This window comes from Mesoplodon bidens (genome assembly GCF_964165515.1).
Source record: "Mesoplodon bidens genome assembly, chromosome: 2".
NCBI lineage: Eukaryota > Metazoa > Chordata > Mammalia > Artiodactyla > Ziphiidae > Mesoplodon > Mesoplodon bidens.
The window spans coordinates 129,865,900-129,888,971 of NC_138177.1; the positions used below are offsets into that span (position 1 = coordinate 129,865,900).

Below are 23,072 nucleotides of genomic sequence, written 5' to 3' on the forward strand. Positions count from 1 at the left end.
TCCACCCACACCATCTCACATACCCTACATGCCCTATGAACACTTGCATTCCTTGAATATGTCACTTTGTCTCAAGGAGTCATGGTCTTGTCCATGCTATTTCCTGTGTCTGAAATGTTACTTCTACTTCTTTCCAGCAGATATATGCTTGCTCAGCTTCAAGTCAAGGATAAATAACAGCTTTCACTGTTGCTTCTCCCCTCCAAGGAAGAATTCATTGCTCCTCACCTGTATTCTTATTCTAGAACCAAATATACTGTATTATATTAATTTGTCTACATCTACATTTCTCACTAAATCTGTGGGTTTTAAAGATTCATTCATTTTTTTAAACACTCTCCTGAGCCCCTGGCAACCATTGATCTTGTACCATCTCTATAGTTTTGCTTTTTTCTAGAATGCCATATAAGTGGAATCATACAGTATGTTGCCTTTTCATACTTGATTCTTTCACTTAGCGACATGCATTTAAGATTCAACCACGTCTTTTTGTGGTTTGACAGCTTATTTCTTTTCATCATTAATGTTGCACTGTATGTATGTACCACAATTTATCAATTCACCTATTAAAGCATATCTTTATTGCTTCCAGCTTTTGGTGATTTTTAATAAGTTTGTTATAAATATGTTTGTGCTGGTTTCTGTGACAATGTAAGTTTTTAAATCAGTTAAGTAAATATCTAGGAGCATGACTGCCAGATCATATGATAACACTATGTTTAGTTTTGTAAGAAACTGCCAAACTGTATTCCACAGTGCCTGTGGCATTTTGTACTTCCACCAGCAATGAATGAGAGGTCTTGCTCTACATTCTTGCCAGCAATTGGTTTTTGTGTTGTTTTTTTTTTTTGGATTTTGGCCATTCTAATAACTGTGTAATGGCATCTCATTGTTTTAATTGACAGTTCTCTAATGGCAAATGATGTTGTACATCTTTTCAAATGCTTGTTTTCCATATGTATATTTTCTTTGATTTGTTGTCTCTTCAGATCATATGCCCATTTTCTAATTGGGTTATTTGTATTCTTATTGTTGAATTTTTTATGTTTCTTGTATATTTTGGATACAAGTTTATTATCAGATATGTGTTTTGCAAATCTTTTCTCCCAATCTGTGGCTTGTCTTTTCATTCTTTTAACAGTGCCTTTCACAGAGCAGAAATTTTTAATTTTAATGAAGTCCAACATATCATTATTTTTTCTTTAGACCATGGGGTGTTTTTTTTTAGTGTTTTATCAAAAACTCATGGCCAAATCCAAGGTCACCTAGGTTTTCTCTATGCTATCTTCTAGGAGTTGTGTAGTTTTGCATTTTACATTCAGGTCTATGATCATTTTGAGTTAATTTTGGTGAAATATGTAAGGCTTCTGTCTAGATTATTATTAATTTTTTGATATGAATGGCTATTTTTTCCAACACAATTTGTTGAAAGATTATGGCTTCTCAACTGAAATACCTTTACTCCTATATCAGAGATCGGTTGACTGTATTTTATCAGTCTATTTCTGAACTCTTTATTCTGTTCCATTCATCTATGCCACTATTCTTTTGCTAATATAAAGCTATCTTGATTACTGTAGCTTTATATTAAGTCAAAATCAGGTAGTGTGACTCTTCCATCTTTTTTCTTCTTCAGTATTTATTGTGTTGGCTATTCCAGATTTTTGTCTTTTATACAAAGTTTAGGATCAGTTTTTCAATATCTACAAAATAGCTTGCTAGAATTTTGACTGGAATTGCATCAAATCTATAGATCAAGTTAGGAAGAATTACACCCTAACAATTTTGAATATTTTAATCCATGACCATCATATATCTATTTATTTAGAATTCCTTTGGTTTTTTATCAGAATTTCATAGTTTTCTGAATACATATCCTGTACATATTTTTAATTTATATCTAAATACTCCTCTTTTTGTTTTCATGCAGTTATAAATAATATTATTATAATATTTATTTATTTCAAATTCTAATTGTTCATTTCCAATGTATAGGGAAGTAATGAATTTTATATATTAACCTTGTAATCTGCAACCTTGCTCTACTCATTTATTAGTTTCACAAGCTTTATTTGCCAATTCTTTGGGATTTTCTGCATAGACATTCATGTCATCTGCAAACAGAGACTGTTTTATTTCTTCCTTTCCAAATTGTATGCCTTTTATTTCCTTTCCTTTGCTTATTGCACTAGCTAGGACTTCCAGTGCAATGCTGAATAGGATTGGTCAGACAGAACACCCTTACTTTGGTCCCAATCTTAAACAAAAGCATCTAGCTTCTGACCATTAAGTATGTTAGCTATAGGTTTTTTGTAGAGATCTTCAAGTTGAGGCAATTCTCCTTTATTTTTAGTTTGCTGAGAGTTTTTACCATGAATGGGTGTTGTATATTGCCAAATTCTTTCTCTGCATCAACTGATAAGATTATATGATTGTTCTTCATGTATTGGTGTGGTAGATTGCACTGATTGACCTTAAAATGTTGAACCAGCCTTGCATACCTGGAATAAACCCCACTTGGCCATAGGGTATAATTTTTTTTATACATTGTTGAAGTTTATTTGCTAAATTTTTTGAGGACTTTTGTATCTATTATGTTCATGAGAGATATTGCAGTTTTCCTTTCTTATAATGTCTTTGTCTGGTTTGGGTGTTAGGGCAACACTGGCCTCATAGAATGAGTTGGGAAGTGTTCCATCTACTTCAGTTTTCTGGAACAGATTGTGGAGAGCTGGTATCATTCCTGTTTTAAGTGTTTGGTAAAATTTGTAAGAAAACCATCTATGCCTAGAACTTTCTTTTCCTTGGTAGGTTAATAATTTTCTATTCAATGTCTTTAATAGATACAGACCTTTCATGTTATCTATTTCCCCTCTGTGAGTTTTGGTACTTTTGAGTCTTTCAAGGAATTAGACCATTTCATCTAAATTTTCAAATATGTGGGTATAGAGTTGTTCACAGTAGTCCTTTATTATTCTTTTCATCTCCAGGGAATCAATAGTGATGTTCTCTCATTTCTTAAAGTGGTAATTTATGTCTTTATTTCTTTTTCTTGGTGAGCCTGGCCAGAGGTTTATCAGTGTATTGATCTTTTCAAAGAACCATCTTTTGGTTTCACTGACTTTCTCTACTGTTTTCAATTGCACTGATTTTTGCTCTAATTTAATTATTGATTTTCTTCTACTTGCTTGAGTCTTAAATTACTCCTTTTCTTTATGGTTTTCTAAGATAGAAGAAGTACTGATTTAGTTTTTTGTTCTTGTCAAATATATCTCTATATAGAGATAGACAGAAATCGATATATAGACATACATATAGGTATAGATATAAATTTCCCCCTAAGCACTGCTTTTGCTGCATCCATAAATAATAGGAAATTTTAATTTTATTTTCACTTAGTTCAAAATATTTTTAATTTTCTCTTTGGCCCATTTGGTCTGTTATTTACAGTTGGGTTTTTAATCTCTGAATAGTTGGGACTTTCCACTTATCTTTCTGTTACTGATTTCTTATTTAATTCCACTGTGGTCTGAGAACATACTTTATATGATTTTTACTCTTTTAAATTTGTTAAGGTGTGTGTGATAGATGTATCTTGGTGAGCATTCAATGCAAGCTTGAGAAGAATGTATACTCTGTTGTTGTTGGATGAAGTATTCTAAAAAACTTCAATTAAATCAAGTTGATTGATAGTGCTGTTCACATCAAATATATCTGTAATGATTTCTCCCTGTTTGGTCTATCAATTTTCTGCAGTGTTGAAGTCTACAAGTAGAATAGTGGATTTGTCTATTTCTCCTTACTCTTGCTATATTTAAAGAAATTTTTAAAAGCTTGAAAACATCTTCAATGTGGTGGGCAACCTCTAAATTTGTCCCCAGTGATGCCCACCTCCTCATATTCAGGCCCTTGCACAGTTCCTCCCCTTGGGTGTAGGCTAGATCTAATGAACGGAATTTGTAAAAGTGATGGGATGCCACTAAAAAGATTTTGACTTATCTCTTGCTCACCTTCTATTGGTCCATCTTTCTCTATCAAAAACCCTTGCTCCATAAAACGCAAACTTTCATGTCATGAGTAGCACAATGGAGAGGCCCATAGAGCAAAAAACTGATGTTTCCAGTCATCAGTCAGCAAGGAGGTGAACCTGTCAAAAACCGTGTGAGTGAGCTTGGAAGCAGATCTCTCCCATTCAGTCAACCATTGAAATGATTGTAACACTGGCTAATAACTTGACTTTGGCCTTGTGAGGGACCCAGTCAGAGGCACCCAGCTAGGCCACAACTAGATTCCTGACCCACAGAAAATATAAGATAACAAATGTTTGTTACTTTAAGCCATTAAATTTGGGGATTATTCGTTATGCAGCAATAGATAACTAACACATGTAGGGAAAAGAAAACTACATAAAATTACCTCACATATTTAAAAACTAAATAAATACAAACTTTAAAAACAGAAAATACAATAATCAAAATTGAAATACTCAATATAATAGGTTTAACAGCAAATTTAACATAGTTTAAAAGAGAATTAGCAAACCAGAAGGCAGACCAAAAGCAATTACCAGAATACAGCCCATAAAGACAAAATTTTTAATTATATATATATGAAAGACATTAAAAGAAATGGAAGATAAAGAAGTAGACTCAAAATACATTTAATCATAAGTCCAATAGCAGAAGAGCAAAAGACTGGCAGAGAAAATACCTGAAGAGATAATAACAAAGAATATTCCAGATCTGATGAGAAAGATACCGACTGACATATTTGAGAAGTCCAGTAAATCTCATATGGGATAAATAAAAGGAAATCCACCCCTAGTTACATCAAAGATGGAATTCAGAAATCAAGAGCCCACCCCCCAAAAAAAATGCAGATTATTTACACAGAAAAACAATTAGACTTACAGCCATTTTCCCAACAACAGTAATGGAAGCCAAAAGGCAAGGGGAAAAGTGTGGAAATAAAGAAACTGCTACATAATGAAAAAGAAAACACTTTCAAGAATGAGAGCAAAATAAGGACATTTTCAGAGAAACAAACTAAAAAATAAGAGTAAATTCTAAAGGACTTACTTCAAGTAAAAAGGCAAGTAATCCCAGACAGAGAGCTAGTGTATTTGGGGGTTAAAATATATAGATAATTAAAAACTGTAAACAGGGAAGGGCTAGAAGGAGTTAAAGAGTTAAAAGATCCTCATGGAGGAAAGTTAAAATTATAGATTAACTGTAGACATTCAAGGCTGAGTATTGGCTTATTTTCCTAACTTGGTTGTGGTGACATTGCTTTGATAAATTTGGTAGATCAATAAACTGCTTTAATTATTCAAAAAGTGAAGACCACCAGAGGCTTGGCATTGGCCACATCCCAAGTGTGACCCCAGACTAAAGGTGAAAAGAGGGGGGGGAAAGTTGGGGAATGTCAGGAAGAATGTATTTTTCCCACTTTTTGATGTGTCTTCCAAGTGTCAGGAATGCCACCAGCTTAACATTCCTAACCTCCTTCTGCCTTTTTACTCAGTCTTCCCTGGAAAGAAGGAGTAATTTAATCTGCACTGGTCTTTCCAGAAGGAGAAAGTAGACATGCACAACTCAGTCCTTCCTTCCTACTGTCTCACCAGGGCAGGATTCTACAACTCCTCCATTTTCAAATTTCATAGAGGTAGATTCTCCCTCTGAGGACGAGGGCTGCCTGCACAGGCCCAGCACCTCCTATTACTGGGTGGTAAGTCTGTATGATTACGGTGTACAGTGTTAGCAGCCTACTTGCCCACGGACACAGAATACATATTCCAATATTAACTTTATCAGTAATGAGGATAACATCTTGTTTTCATATCTGACTTCTTCTTTCATCATATTTCCAAGATGGTTCCAATAACTCAGGTGGTGAAGTTCTTCCAGAACTCCCAATAATAGAAAATGCACAATTCTGGCTATTCAGTCCATGTATAACAATAAAATAACAACAATAACAATAACATCAAAATAACCACTAAGTGCTACATGTATTACATTTTCTTTCTCACACAACTCTGAAAAGCTGTATCATCTCCACTGTTTATTCATTTGAGTTTTTGTAGGATAAAGAAACTCATCCAAAAGGTAGCAAGATGGAAGTCCACCCAACTGGACTCAGGTCCTCACTCTTTCTTTCTCCATAGTAAATCAAATCATTGTCCTTCTATTCCAGGCCTTTTGCTTGCAGTGATGGCCACCTCCCTTCACCAATATACTCTCCCCAAACAAGGGCTAAATTTATATCAGTGTTTTTCTATTTAACTTTATATACCTTGGGCAGTAATTTTCATTTGTTCTCACTCAAATTCCTTCACTGGCTTTAAATACTTGATCTGTAGCACATATTCCCAGACTTTTGACATACTTAGGACACCAACCAGGAACTCAAGGTCAGTTTCACCCAGTTACAACTGTCAAAGCAATTATCAGAGGAGGAGTCATATCCTAGAGATTTTTACAAGTCTAGAATAGGAGTCATCAAACTGACTGGCAGGCAAAATCTAGCTTGCTGCCTGTTTATGTAAGTAAAGTTTCACTGGAGCTGAGCTACACATTCATTTATGTACTGTCTACGGCCATGTTCACACTACAATGGCAGTGTTGAATAGTGGCAACAGAGACTATAAAGCCCACAAAGCCAAAAATATTTACTAACTGGCAGAAAAAGCTTATTGACCCCTCGTCTAGACCTGGAAATTGATCCCACATTCTCCATGTTCTAAGTAGTGAGTATAATTCTTTCTCACACATGATTGTAGGCTGCACCCCTTACCTCTAGGACCTTTCATCAAGTTGATGGCAATGATGGTATCTGGAACCCTACTTCCTCACTTCTAATCAAATGATCTTTCAATTAGATTCCTCTGCCAGCAATTCCACCAGTATTCATCAATATTGCAAAGGAAGTATTTTTAAGGGATGTATTGAAATGCTTTTAGTTGCTTATACTTAAAAATAAATTTGGAGTCAATGACTGAATACTCTCACACTTTAAAAACTATCCAGGTAGCTGAAAGAAAAACGGACATATTATGAATGAATTACTAAAATGTGATGTTGGCTGACTGCATGACAAACTGGATAATGGCTAAATCTTCCATTTCACTCAGCATGAGGCTAGTGATACTTGAAACGTGGTTTCTAATTTTCAAAAGGCTTTAATGGATAATGATCAAGGGAAGAGAAACTAATGTTTGTTGATTGCCTAACATGTGCTTTTTACTAAACTAGGTATTTTGGAGATATTACCATATTTAATCCTTACAATAGCTTATGAGGTGAGTACAATTACTCTCTTTGTACAGATGAATATATTCAATTTAGAAAGGTAGACAAGTGTGCCCCACATGTCAGAGTCTGGATTCGATACTTCTAAGGAAGGAACAATTCTGCAACTCCCAAAGGGTCTTTGAGTAAAATGAACTCCAGCATTGCAAGGTACTCCAACAGTGCAAGGTACATCTTATCTGGAGTGTTATTCTAACAGATAAAACACCAACGCCCAACAAAACTGGACTCCTGCTGTGCCAGTCATCACCACTTTAGTTGTTGGTTTGTAAGGAATTTGCTTCTGGGGAAGAGTCTGGAATAGTAATAAGGGCAATCAGAGAGCTCAAGAAAGCATGTATTTACCAACTGGTATGGAAGCATTTCAATATTGTAACAACTGGTAATACTGCACCAGTGCCAACTTGCTGAAAAGTAAATCCGTGGAAATCTGAACTCCAAATCTGCCATCATGCAGAAGCAAACCAAGACTAAACACATAAGTTATGTGACTGAGTAAGCAATGCAGAAGCAATATGCCCGTTTTAGTGCTCAATGATTGGTTATGACTATTCTAATGTTAATTCAGCTGAGGAGCAGATGTTAGTCAGTGCTTTTCAAATTTTTAACCCATTCCCCCTACGACGTGTACACATGCTTCTCTATCACATACAGACTGATGAACCATTTCAGGCTAATAACTGTGATAGCTTAAGTCTCAGTGATCTAATTCTTAGTGTATTTGATAACCACCAACTAAAAGCTTTCCTGCATCAGTCAATGAGCACATAATGAACTACTCATCAGCACTGTACAGCTCAGCATGTGGCAAGGGTATACAGCACACCATAAAAGTCACATATTTTAAGGATTTACTGTGATAATATTGCACAGAGATTTAATATATTTAGTTTTTCTCCTTAACAAATGAGTTAAATGAAAAGTGATTTTTAAAGCACCATATTATTATAATTTAAAATTACATAAAAAATAGAGAAAATATTTTTCTTTTTACTAAGACTCCACGTTATGTAAGCAGACTATTCATGAAAAGTATTTGGAAATTATGTAGGGCAAAAAGAAAAACCAGAGAAAGTGCTAAGAACTAAATATGTGATTAAAAAAACGTATTTGAAGAAATATCACGGCACAATTTTAACCACAGTTATAAATTATACGTATTCAATTAACGTTTCAACAATAGAATAAAATAGCCTCTTTCACAAACATAGACTCTGCAAAACTGTCCAAGCATCTCTCATAGTACGATCTTCATTCCTCTTTTGATTTATAATGAAGTGTTTTATTTTCTAGATAACCACAAACTGAAATTAGTAGAGTGGGATTATAATTAAAAGAAGCTAAGAATAATTATATTTTGAGTACAGTAATAAGAATATCTCCTGTCATTCATCTATATAATATATATGTTTTAATTCCTTTAGGCTCCCATATAATTTTGCTTTTCTAAATTAAAACATCATATTGACATATACTAATAGTTTTTTTTAAAAAGATCATAGGCAGTAATTTTGCTTTCCTTGTCATTAATAAAAATGCATCTCATTTCTTCCTCAATAGGCCCCTTCCCATCTTAAGAGGTAGGAGATACCTCCACTCTTCATTTTGCTAGCCAAAGGGAAACAAATTCTCAAAATGTCAAAACCCTTAGTTACTCCACAGATAACTAACATTTTAATAACAAGAAATTGTACCGGGAGTAACTGGAAAATCAAACTTAGAACTGACATTTAAGTTGAGGGCTACTCACCACTCCTGGCTTACAGTTGTAATAGCAATGCTTGGAAGTGTCATCAAAGGAAGCGTGGTCGGTCTGGAAATGCCATCTCCCTCAGGAGTCCTTGCCTTTCCGCTCTGTCTTTGGGACAGTGGTGGCAACTGCAAGTTTCCTGAGCAACATCTTCTCCCTCTCCAGAGGTCTATCCCAAGTGTGTTACTAGAAGAACTGTAGGATTTACTCAAGTTGCATTCAAAATAATCTTTAACATTCTAGAGGAACCACAGGGAAAGAGAAAAAGAAAATGAAATTCAAATGTTTAAAATGATGCACGATGGAGTAAAATAAGAAGCTAAATGATCAAGTTGTCACTCATAAAGTCCTGATTCATTATCTCACAATCAGAATCGAACACTGACATCAAAAGCTTAAGAGAAAACATGTAGGCACAGGGGGCTAATTCTCAAATTTTAAACACATCAGTTGCATAGTCTTGGTGATCTTCAGGACTGTTGATAATATTTTCCAGTTAGAAGCATATGGATTGCAGGGCTTTTTATCTTCTTTCTCTTTTTTAAATTATTCTTTTTTTTAACTTGCTAAAATGAAAGCTTTTCATAGAAAATATATTTTGGACATCAGTGTTATCATTCTGCAACACGGGAACAAACTGTACTAGCTAAATTATAACATTTCTTGTTCAATGTTTTAAAGTAAATATATTTTCTATCTCAGGCCAGCAAGATACTCATAATTGTGGGTAACTGGGTAACTAACTTTTCCTATTCTTATAAAAGGTCTCCTCAGAGTTGAGGGGATTTGGGGGTGGTTTTTTTTTTTTTTCTGGTCAAACATACAAGAGCTCAGAAAAAGAAGAATATACTTTATCTGGTCCTGAATTGAACTGCCATGTGTTCAATATATGCCCTAATGCTGACATGAATGATATACTTGTGAGAAGATAGAGGCATTGTATTATAACCAATAATAAGAGTTATTCATTCTTCCTATATCTCTTGGTGACTCTGGTTCCTGGTACTGTGGGGAGTGGAAGCCCCAAAAGAACCTCTGCCTGCATCACCATTCATACCGGCTTAAAGACAAGAAATGTTACAGCAATGTAAGTAGCCACTGATAGCAACTTGGAGTTTAAAAGTTATAACTGTCACTCTCCACTCGTATCTTAAGCAATAATGGAAGTCCTAACACCAGGCCAAGGTCTCTCACCTGGAAGTCATTCTGTAGCCCTAAAAAGACAGGTACTTCCTACTAGCCCCTCAGAATAGATTTAAGAGAGCCTGGGACTAGATTGCCTTAGGTTTAAACAAACTAAAGTTCTCCGCCCACCACTCCTCCACCCATCCCTATATTAGTTCATACGAGGATAATTAACTCAAGTTTAAGGGTCTAGCTGGGTTCATTCAACAAATATTTTCTGCACACTTATTAAAATCTTGCTCTGTGCTACTTAAGAAAGGATACAACAGCAAAAAGAGACAGAACCTGTATTCTAGTGACTATGCTTATCTCATCCATGCAAAACCACATTTTCATGATGAAAATCTGGGCTTGAATAGGCCTGACAATTTTCAGGCGCTCCACTCTCTCCACCTGGAAATGGGATATCATCATATTTTTTGTGCTTGACTTATGGTTTTGGAATACCACTTATTTAAAATTCAGTAGAACCACAATTCAGTAACAGAAAGGAGACAAAACAATTTACAATTTTCCAGAGTTTGAAATATTCTGGAATGTGGCCAGTGTTTTACTGTTTAGTAACAGGTTATATTAAATCTACTGTAGGCCTAGCACTTATATGTCTGTGTGTGTGTGTGTGTGTGTGTGCATGTGTATGTGTTAGAAATAAGAGGCTGAGGAGAAAGCATAGTATATGTAAGTTTCTTTCTCAAAAGACTTAGAGACTAGTTGAGGAGACAGGAAGTCTTAGGAGAGACAAAGTCTTCCTAAAGAGATTCAAGAACAAACTAAAAGTCAGAACTTTTATAACTCAGTTTGTTCCAAATCTGCATTTAAGAAAGTACTGATTATCTGGAAAGCAAAGCAGTGTTTCTTGTATAGGTGGTAAAGCATATACTTTACCACCTATACAAGAAACACTGTACCAAAGAACAGAAATGAGGATGTCACTTAGTTAAACCACCAACCACAATAGTCTTATAATAAAGTTACTGGATATTTTTCCTCTTTTAGAAATGGAAATATTACCAGCCAGGTTTAATTGCAGTGAATAAACTAAATGGGCATTTATTTGGTACTTGTTATTTGAAAAGTAACAAAGTCACACCTATCACAAAATATATACCATACTGACTTGGGAACAAGCTTGAATTTACAGATTTGTACCCATTCTTTGAAGAATTTGTTTCAAAAGACCTCAGTTAATGTGAAAATGCATTGCCACAAAAGAGCTTAATGGAATAGCTTTTTAGAAATTAAGTTAAATACTAAAAACAGTAACATTGTTATGCAAACACTCATTAACCTAAGTTGAGTTATTCATAGTTACCTCAAACTTCCTAATTCATACTCATAATTACTGCCCCAAATTTGCTAACATCCCCAAAGGCAAAATCTAATTCAGTCAATTCTAAACTACTACTCATCAGATCAAAGATTTTGGGGAAAAAAACATTAATTTGAATGTTACTTTTGGAAATCACACTGTTCCCTTTGCCAGAAACTCTCTTCCCCCAGATCTTCACAGGGCTCACTCCCTCAATGCTTATATGTCCTCACTGTCCATATTTCCTCTCTTCATGTTATCCTTCTATGAACACCTATTGTCACCATCCAACCATTTTTTGCCCCCTGACCAACTTCATTTTTCTCCACAGCTCTTACCATAGCTGGGATTATTTTATAATTTATTGATTGATGTATGCCCTCCCCTCTAGAATATAAGCTACAAAGGGACAAGGACTCTAATCCCTAGAACCTAACCAGTGTGGAGTGTATAATAGGTGCTAAATTAATATTAGGTGAATATTTAAATCGCTGAGTAACTGTTTGTTGAGCTGAAATAATGAGAATATAATAAAATATCCTTGACTTAAGGGTGAACCTTTCTTCAGAGTGTGGTATAAAAAATATAATATCTGCCAATTTGCTTTTGTTGTGAGGGAAGAGATACTGTGTATAACATTTGATATGATCCTCTGTACTATACTGGAAAGGTGAGGTGCATGGTGAAAAGTTTTAGGTTATGACTGTCCACCAGAAATAAAGTACAAGCCACAAATGGGAGCCAAATGTATAATTTTAAATATTCTAGTAGTCACATTAAAAAAGTAAAAGAAAAGGAAACAGATGAAATTACTTTTAATACTATATTTTCCTTAGCTTAGTATATCCAAAATATTGTCATTTCAACATGTAATCTATATCAAAAATTATTAATAACATATTTTATATTCTTTTCTATTTGTACTATTATGTAATCAAAATCCAAGATGTATTTCACATTTACAGCACCTCCCCATTCGTACTAGTGCTTAATAGTCACGTGTCAGACTATTAAGCACTAGTACGTTTAAGTGTGTTGGCTAGCAGCTACCATGTCGGACAGTGCAAATCTAGGTAATAATACTAACCCCACCAGTCTAGGTGGGGTTAGTATTCTTCAAATGTGCTTTCTCTTTTGCACATTCTTCTATGCAACCTTCCCTGTCTTTTGATTGTGGTAACCATTACCTCAGAGAGGATTAGGATTATTACTGCAATGATAGAATGAAAAAGAAAAAAATCATTGATCAACCTTTATAGACAGGATGCATTGCTTAGTTTTATTCTTCCAAAGAAATAGAATCTGGAGCACACAGTATACAAATAGTATTATGGGACAACCCTAAGCTTTTTTTTTTTAAGAGAAACAGAATTTCTAAATTCCAGAAGTTTCCCCTTAGATATCCTAACCAGAGCATGAAGGTCTGAACACAGCTTTTTACCACTGGTACTGAGGACTTAGAATATGACTTAAGGGCAGTTCCCTTGTGGAAAGGAGCAGGGAAGGGGGAAAGAAGAAAAGGAAATATGGCACAGGCGATGAGACTAGATCACTAACCAAGTGTCTCAACACAGAAGAGTAGAAACGGCAATGGCAAAGGAGTGTGCTTTGGTGGGCGAGAGCCTCATGGCACAACTAAGTCTCACTCTGCATTTGCAGGTCCTAGAAGTTCTTACAAACCCAGATAGGGACAGAGAAGGAAACTGAGAATTAGTCTCAGCTTCCTTGCCAAGGGGTTTTCTGCAGCATAAGGTAAAGGGACCAGGGGTTCATGGAGTGAGCAGCCCAAAGGTAAGGGCTGCACAGAAAGCAAAGCTGAGTCTTTTAAACAATCAGAGCTCCACTGGAAGGTTAGGTGAAGAGCCCAGGCAGCAGGGGAGAAGGTCAAATTTACAGCGAGCTGAGAAGGTCCCCTGATCAGGCTGAGAGCACTCATCACCTGTTATACCTACCATGTGCCTAAGCACACTGGATCAAGGGCAGAGACTGACAACCAAATATCTGGGGAAATGAGCTATCCTCAATAGGACAACAGTAAGAACCAGTGGAAATACAAGACAAGGACAATACCACACACCTGTGACTATAACATCAATTAATGTTGTTTTCCCACTTGCCCACAGGGAAGGGAAGGAGTAAGAACTTGGAGAAATACTCATAAACTGGGCATTTACTCAAAAGATACCAGTTTACATTATTTATCACCAAGTTCAAGTTCCTCCCAGCCCCTCCCTCATCTGTGAAATAGAAGTTTAACAAGATGAGCTATTACAGACAGCAAGGAAAATGACTTCTTTTTCCTTCCTCCCTCCCTTCCTTCCTTCTGCACATCTGATTAGTGGCATATAATTTTTGGCTCAATTACAAACAGAAGCTGAGTAAACACTGGACAATTAAAAACACACTAATGGGGGACTGGTCAATTGAAAGGAAAAAAGATAATCTCAGCTGACCAAGATGCAAAGCTATTAAAAATGATGAGTCTACAGATTTCTTCAAATGACCCAGAGCAGAGCTTCTCAAATATAATGTACATATGTAGTCAGCCTGGGACTTACATATATTAAATATGCACTTGGTACATAGTAGGTTCTCAAAACTATTTGTGAAATGAGTAAATCAAAGAATATAATTAAATGTTGAAATACTCAGGTTTCAAGGAAAGCTTTGGGAAGGAAATGCGGTTTCTTTTTAGCCTTAAATAATAAGTAGAATTTGTTTAGTGAAGATAATGGAAATTTACATATGTACATAATGTACATATGTAATCACCTTGGGAATAAATTCTGATCTTTAGGTCTGAGGGATGGTTCTGAAATTCTGCATTCCTAATAAATACACAGGTGATGCTAGTGTTGCTGGTCTGAGGCCCACACTTGAGCCAAGTCCTAGAGGATGGGTTACAAACAGCTGTCAAAGACCCCACCATAGGAGATGACTCAAGGATCAGCTGAACTTTGATAAAAGTGTGCAAGAAAGTCATCAAGAAATGCAAACAAGGTGAAAAGAAAAATTTCCACAGATTGGTGGTTTTGTAAATGAAAATCACAAAGCTCAAACTGAGCCTATCTCCAAGCTGCAGAGAGGGCAGTGTGCCTGCTGCCTAGCATGCAGAGTGCTGGGTCCAAGGGCTGGCAATATACAGGTCACAGAAGCACCTAGAGGCAGAGTGGTACTATTAGACAACCTTGTCTGCCCTTGGAACAGAATTATGGAGTAACTTTTTTATTGAGCAAAGAGTGGGTGGAATCAGCAACTCTGACTTTTGGAACTTACATCATCGGCCGTCACTGTCATCACACTCCTGCTTTTCTTCATTATAAAGGGGAAAATCAGCCCCTTTTAGGGTGTCCGTTATTCAGTGCAGCTTTGCTGACAATTTTTAAGACCTGCAGGGGAAAACAAGACACACACAAAAAAGAACAGTTCGGTATCCTTAAATACAAATACGTAGCTTATTTGTATTCGCCACACTAACATCTGAATGTACACAATGCACATGTATAAGTAAATATCACAATTTACCAAGCCAATTAAATCTAACATGTGAGGAAAGAGGTTCACAAAATGCAAAAATCCAAGACATCAGTGCAAAGATATTTGAGAGGAAAGAAAAAGAATAGAGGATAACAATTAGGCTCCCAAATAATGAATGATCCTTAAGAATACAGAAATAATATGTATTAGTGAAGGCCTTTAAACTTACAAAGTACTTTCCCATATAACATTTCATTTGATCCCCATAACAATCTGTGAGATTATTTTCATCTTTTTTTTCTAATGAGAGAACAGAGGATCAGAAAAATAATTGGGCCAAGGTAACACAGCTAAAACATGGCAGATTTAGAATTTAATGAATATGATCCATTGATACTATTGTCAAGGAAAAAAGGAAAAGAAAGAAAACCAATACAAAAATATGCATGACCAAAAAAAAAATCTTAATTTCAATTGTACCATCAGTTTAAACCTCTTACACGTATAAGTACATAGGCAAGTATTCATCACAGAGTATTTTAGCAACCAATAGTTAGAAAGAGCTAGTACTCCCTGGTTTAAATCACACAAACTTGGCCATTCTGAAGCAGAGACACTGCAGTTCATGACATTTGCTTTGTGCAGATCACTGGAAGCTACTTCAGCAACAAAGAACCTCAATAACGTTACCAAAATTTAAGGATGCACCCGACTTGTGCCAGCTCCAGAGGAAAAAGAGTCACTGGTTTATGAAAACTCAGGCTATTAAAACAGGCCCAAGTTTAAAGTTCAGACATACAATAGTCTAAAAGAGAATATGAAGAATTCTGAGTTTGCAGAATTGAACTGGAAAAGGTACAGTATAGAATCCATTGAATCCAAGAAGCGTTGGTCCACATGGCGGATTCTCAAGATCTTAACATCAAAAATGGCCTGCATCAATGCTGAGCTCAAAAAGCTCCTATGTTTTCTCACTCTGTACATTTAAAATTCTTAATACATGCCTGATTTGAAAAGTCTGCTTCTCGAACATGAAGATATATATAGATTAAGAGCGTGATGGAATTGTAGCTATGTGACTAGGAATACTAAGTAGTGGCTTTGTCCCATCACCCAGGAAACCACGGTTGAATTTCTAACACATAATTTGATGACATTATGCAGGAGTTGGTAGTGAAACTGGCAGAGTGGATAAGAGAGTGGAGGGAGGGAGAAACTTTGCCTTTATAAGTCTTCTAGGGAGAGAACCCCACAGGCCTTTCAGGTGTTCAATTCAATATGCCAAGGAAAAGAATTTCCTCAGCATACACCAAGGAATGATTACAATTACTGAACTCCTCTAACACTGACTAAAGAGGAATAGGCAGAATTTTAGAGCTTTTTACTCAAAGGCTGCTTGAAACTTAACAAAAGTCAACAAATAACAGACATTTTATCTCTGTTATATTCAGTCTTGAGTGCCTCTATAAGGCTGAACCTGAAAAAAAAATGTTTATACTCCTAAGCAAAGAAAAAGCAAGATTAAAAGATGTAAGTTTTAAATGCAGGATATAGGATTAGATATCCCCAATGAGTATAATTCTGTAAAAATATGAGCATAGAAAATTATTAAAGAAGCTGTATAAAATTAAAACAGTGAACATTATATAAGAGTTATTGGAGATTTTTCTTTCTTTTTCATATTTTCCAAATTTTTGTGATGTATTCTTTTCTGAGCCAAAAAAAAAATGATCCATTTTGCTTGGCAGGAAATGCACTTAAAAATAGGATAAAACAACACAACTGGAGTAGAAATCTCTAGGCTGTCTTCAGCAGGGAGAAACAAGGATCAAGTCTCCCCAGCAGAAATGAAGAGTAAGACCCTAGCTATAGCTTCTTAGATGTGAACAAGGCATTCTAGGATCCAGATGAAGCTCAATGCAAACCCAGCCCTCAAGAATTTTAGGTCTAGTCTGGCAGGGAAGACTTGCATATATTAAATGTGCACTTGGTACAGAGTAGGTTCTCAAATATGTTTGTAAAATGAGTGAATCAAAGAATATAATTAAATGTTAAAATGCTTAGGTTTCAGGGAAGACTTTGGGAAGGAAATGACATTTCTTTTTAGCCTTAAATAATAAGTAGAATTTGTTTAGTGGAGATAATAGAAAAGTATATGGTGTGCAAAAATATGGGAAAGAATTTAATGTACTAAGGGTGTGACACATGGAGGAAGATGCCATGCTAAGGAAATTTATGACAGGCAGAAAGACATGTTCCAGGGTAACATCAGTAGATTTGGGGCATGCAAAAGTATTTTTGTGAGGTCTTAGCCATGAAACTAAACTTATTTTTTAAAACACTTTGAGTGTGAGAGCTGACCGGATAAATTCATGTGCCTTCAACTGGGAGCATGTCCTGGCTAGGAAAAAGCAAGATCTCAAGTTACAAGGAAGTTTTCCAAATGTTCTACATTTAAAATATATTACTTTGGGCTTCCCTGGTGGCGCAGTGGTTGAGAGTCCACCTGCTGATGCAGGGGACGCGGGTTCGTGCCCCGGTCCGGGAAGATCCCACATGCCACGGAGCGTCTAGGCCCGTGAGCCGTGGCCACTGAGCCTGCATGTCCGGAGCCTTGCTCCGCAATGGGAGAGGCCACAACAGTGAGAGGCCCGCGTACCACACACACATAAAAATTAATTAATTAAAAAATAAAATAAAATAAAATATATTACTTTTACATTCAGAAATAAAACCCAGCATCTGTTATATATTGGGTTGGCCAAAAAGTTCATTCGGGTTTTTCTGGAAGATGGTGAAAAACCCGAATGAACTTTTTGGCCAATCCAATAAAACAAAATAAAAGAGAGGAGAGATTGTTTTCTAGATAGTTTACGTTTGCCCCTCAAGATCCACTCCAACACCTTCTCCATCCTGGCTGTGCCCTAGGAGGCTGGTCCTCACAGACTGAGTCCATGGGCTCTCTAGCCCTCTGGCTCCTGGGAAGTGCAGCAGGAAGACAGGAGGAAAGAAAGGTTCCTCTCTGCTGGCTAGAGTGTAATAGTGGCGAAAGCCCTCTACTCTAGATCACAGCTCCTGCAGTCACCCCTCTCTAAGGAGACAGGTTTCCCTGGGTTCTATTAACTACTGTCTCCACTTGACCCTTCAGACATAAGGCTGGTAGCAGCTTTCCACTGTTGCTAGCCTCATGGTGCTGCAACATGCCTTTGCGGTTATCCTCAACCCTGTCCACACCTTTTGTAAATAGTACCTACATTAAATTCTTTTTCACTCCCTGTGCGAGTGCAATCTGTTTCCTGCTGGGACCCTGACTGATAACAGATTTGCTCCAAAAACTTTACAAAGCCAGAGGGCAATTTTAAAATATCCTCCCTCAGTGCCTTGTACAGTGACTGACACAAAGCAGGGTCTCAATAAATAACTGTTAGAGAATGAATAAGTAAAATCTAGTTGGAGTTCTAGAATGGTTTTATGGCTTTTAGAAAAGAAGGTCAGCAGGCATTATCTCAAATTGTTTTTGTGAGGCAGAAATAGTTTTATGTCATCACTCGTGGGTGGCAATGGAGATTCTGTTTGGGAATTCAGAGAAATGTTATGTTTAATATTACATTGTTATATTATTGTATTATACTATTGTTATATAATAGTATACAATATAATTTAACATTATAATATATTGTGTTATAATATTATGAAATAGAAGAATAGAGATTATATATGCCATGTTATTGCCAATTGCTAGTGTCAGTTGCCTTTCATTTAGGCTAACATGGATGGAGAAATTATCTTGTACCAGTTTATAATATACATATAAGAGTTCAATTATGTCTCATTAGAGCAGCCAACCAAATAAGGTGGGCGCAATTATCACAACAGGTGAGGGAATCAAGTCTCAGAACAGTAATAAAATACACACAAAGTCACACACTCTGCTGGTTCAGGCTAGAACTTTATTTCTAAGGCCAAGTCTCTTAACCAATCACTATGCAGCTGATTGGGTCTTATTCACATCTTTTCAAGGTAGAAGTGAACGCAGTGATTTTTATTTATTTTTCTGATACTGGAATACAAGCTAAGTTGATCGGTTTTCTGGAGTCATGCTCCCTAATCATATAAGGACAAAAAGCAGTAATTTTTAAAAGATACTGACGTTTTTAAGCGCCTCAAATTTAAGGTAAATGTAAACAAGAGAAGAAGTCAGGCTCTCTTAATTTGAGATTATTCTTCCATTAGCAAAATTTGCTTCTCAATACATAGAATGCCATTTGGTTCATTAGAACAAAGTGTTTCTAAGAATTTCAAAGTTATGAGTAAGTATGATGACTATAAATTCCATTTCTGGCATATATGAATAGTTTTCCTGTGGTTTTATCTTTCACCACTTAAAAGATGCTTTTAAACTTATATTAATCTTTCACAACATTCTGTTATTTTCTAAGACTACAGTATTCTTCATATAACTATGTATTTCCCTCTTTCTCCACAGAGATATAATAGCTAAAATGAGGAAAAAGACCCTGACTGACTGCTCTAGCTATAGTGTAAATTTCTCCTTCGGCAGGGTTCAGTTATCAGTACTACTAATCCCTGATTGATAGAAAGTTCAATGAATAATGATAATCATTCTAAAATCCTACATTATGGATATAAACCATGATGAAATGACCAAACCCTGAAGAAATGAAAAAAATAAGGGTAACACTTTGAGTTTTTAAGAAAGTTGTTTTTTCCAGTTTAAAGATTGTCCTTTATTCTGAGATGATGTTCAAAAAAGTTTCATTTTGTTTTTTGTATAATTGATTTATTGAACATTCTGCACATGTTTTAAGTTTTCTCTAATAACTGTTTTCCATCTGCAATGTTAAATCTCTTTCCTCTTCCTTAACAGCAGCTCAAATTGAGTCCATAACTTATAACTGCTTTAAATCCCATCTCCTTCCCTTTTCTCTGCTCAGTGGCCAGGATCTGTGGGGCCACTTGGTGGCCGGTGTGTAGGACTTGGAATGGCCAGAAGAAATAGTCTACTCTTTTATTCCTCCTCCCTCCTCTTTTCTTTAGGTTCTAGCTGTTTCCACACTGCAGCAGAGTGGAAGAGTTAGTGAAAAGGAAAGTCTTCTTATGTAACTGGGCATTTAATTGCAGTCCTCTTTTAAGTGTCATTGCTTCTCTGACAAAAAGACACTGTATACTGATGCCCTCTCTAAGGCAGGTGTCCAAATGCTGGCTCTCTTCTTAGGGGTAAGTAGGAGCTTTCACTGGGAAAAAAAAAAATAACTTTTCTCATCTCCTCAGCTCCCATCCCCACTGATACACATTGAAACTCTTGTTGGTAAGGTTCCCTTGAGCAAGTCTATTCTTCTGATTAAAGTAATGACAAGATGGCTCAATCCACAATGTACTTATCCAGAATAAGTTCAAGCATCCTTGTTGCCCCAAGTGGCGAAGGTTAAGCTTCTTTGCTGCCATCTCTTCTCTCTGCCCTGCTATCTCTCTCCACTTCCCCTTTCCCTTGCTCAAGGGGACATAAAGAACCAATCAGAAATTCTTCTGCATAAATGATCAATGGAGAAATGAGATACTGCGTCAGTTTTATCATTGTCTTTCAGACCAAAGCCAATCATTCAGTTACTCTGCTCTGGGACGCTGGGGTTGAGACATTGCAAACTGTATTTCACAAATTCTCTTCCTAGCTGGCTTCCTTTAGGTGCTAACAACAGGAATCATGAGGAGGAAAGTGGAAGAAGAGAGTTGGAGAGAAGGGACTCTCTTCCTTTTATCAGGAGCATAAACAACACTGGCCCTCCCTCCAGGCAGACCCAGAAACAGCCATACAATACCCCGTCAGATGTCTGCTCACTAGCTTCAGAGCCACCCCTTGGTGGTTCCAGCTCCTAAGGTGGTGACCCCTCCTTTCCACTGCTAGACTCTCATAATACTACCTTCCCTTTCTCCCTCAGCACTAGGAATGGTAGCTGCTTCACTAATCTTTGGGTTACCTGGCTGGCCTGTTTTCACTTTCATTATTCATATTTATGTAATCAATTTATTATATTACATCCCTTTTGTTTTCCTAAAGGATATAGAATCTAACCTTCTTTTTATTGACGGCACCCCCAATCTCTAGAAGTGGTTCTTCATCTTCAGTAGGCCAACAATTCACCTCCCCAACACCTCTTCACATACCATCCTCCCCCCACCCAGAGTCAGTTTATATGAGGACTGGAAGGTTGCTGGGGTGATGACTGGTGTCAGAACCCATCTGGCTCCCTCTCAGAGGGAGCTGCCTGAGCACTTTTATATACAGCTCTCCTTAGAGAATGTGGGATATTTGGATGGTTCTTGGTCCTCTGTTTAGGGTTACAGTCCCCATTTTTTTAAACAGGAAAAGTCCTACTCAGCATTCTTTCAGAGGTGAAAATGTCCATTTTTGAGACGATGATAATGTAATGTGGCATGAGCATTTCTTTCTTCCGTTTCTTAATGGCCTCAATTGAGAAAATTAGACATTGGCAATTTCTATGTCATTCCTCTAGTTCTCTGGAAATTTCACTGATTCATAAAGTACAAACGTCTAAGAACCTCTTTACTAGACCAGTGGATATTAACCTTTTAAAATAAATAGCATAAAGTCTAGTTCAAGAAGATAAGGGTTCTCTGTTTGGGGCTAGGATCTAATGTAGTATGACTGGAAGGAAGAAATGCTGGCCAAAGAGAAGTGTGACGTGCTATCTGCATTCACAGCCCCACAGCTGCCTAGCAGAGCTATCAACCTTGCTCTGGGTCTCGTAAAAGGGTTGTGGTATAATTATCCACAAATTTTATGAATCTAATGAAATTCCAGGAAACTAGCATAAGTAAACACAAACCATAGAACCAACTCTCTGGAGTCAGCAAATGGATAAACATGTCCAGAAGTCAATACAGAAAATATAAAGTCCTCCCTGGAGTTTATATCTACTGGTCTCATCACACTTTCAGAAACTCAGGGCTACTGTTCCCAGTTAGAGCTGATTTGGGTTTGACTGTTGGGGAGATAAAAAGGAGAGACAAATGTGCTTCCTCCTAAAAACTCTTGTAATGGGATTCAAATAATGGAGAGCAAAAAACAAGCGATAAAAAAAAAAGTGTATGTAATACAAAAAGACATGTTTTATGTAAAATTTCTTAAGACTATAAGCACCCAACATTTAGATATGGCACTTCTGGGAGAGAAAAATGTTTGTTTAATTAAGCAATAAGCATCAAGGGCTTTTGAGATAAGAATTGAGAAGTATTAAAAATTAATATGAACTTAAACAATTAGCTTAGCCTGAGAGAATTATAAGTAACAAAGAGATAATGGCATTCTTTTAATAGTTGTCAGACTGCAAAGTAGCTAGGCTAAATTCTGCTCTGAGTAAAACATGTCTCCTAAACAACCACTTAAAACCAATTTCTACTATTAAATGTGTTCTTTGTAACTTACTAATAGAACACAAACTTGACATCAATACACATGTTGACAAGAAAGAAAGAATTCTTACTGTACAATTTGTTTGGATGAATGTCAATTCCTGACAACAACAGAACAGAGAGAAAGTGACAAACTATTCCCATGTTTCTACTAGTATAAATACTGTAATGCCTCAATGGGTTTATTAATGAGTTTCTCTCCAATAAAAACTGTCTAAATGGAAAAATTTTTAAGTGTTGAATTATTTTTCCTACTCTAAAAAAGTAACTGGTACATTGATAATTTTTTATAGTTTAAAGTGCCATAAGACATTATATAAACTGCTTTGTTTTTTCAGCCTCTTAACTAAGAGGGAAAGAACAAAGAAGCCCTACACTCAAATGACATATTCAAGCCGTATATTCAGATCAATGAACAATTTGATATTGTAAGCTCTCTCAACATCTGAGGGTTTCCATCTCAGAGTTATCATTGTACCAAAGTGATGATGTGATCAGGAAGACTTAGGAAGCATGAGGAATTTTTACTACCTCCTGAAGTGAACCATAGAAGGTCTACAAACAAATGTAAAGGGCCAGTATGGATGAA

The 23,072-nt window shown here is 36.3% G+C and overlaps 1 protein-coding gene across 2 annotated transcripts in view; it reads right to left on the reverse strand.

Annotated features, from left to right (window-relative positions):
* Positions 1-23,072, reverse strand: part of LOC308609245 (3',5'-cyclic-AMP phosphodiesterase 4B-like) — a gene marked incomplete at its 5' end in the record, with an annotated part of 516,453 nt that overhangs the window by 396,314 nt on the left and 97,067 nt on the right. For both annotated transcript variants that reach the window (XM_081222908.1, XM_081222907.1), the window contains 2 exons: positions 9,061-9,299; positions 14,831-14,943. In XM_081222908.1, coding sequence (XP_081079034.1) covers positions 9,061-9,299; positions 14,831-14,872 — 281 coding nt within the window. The remainder of the gene's footprint in view (positions 1-9,060; positions 9,300-14,830; positions 14,944-23,072) is intronic.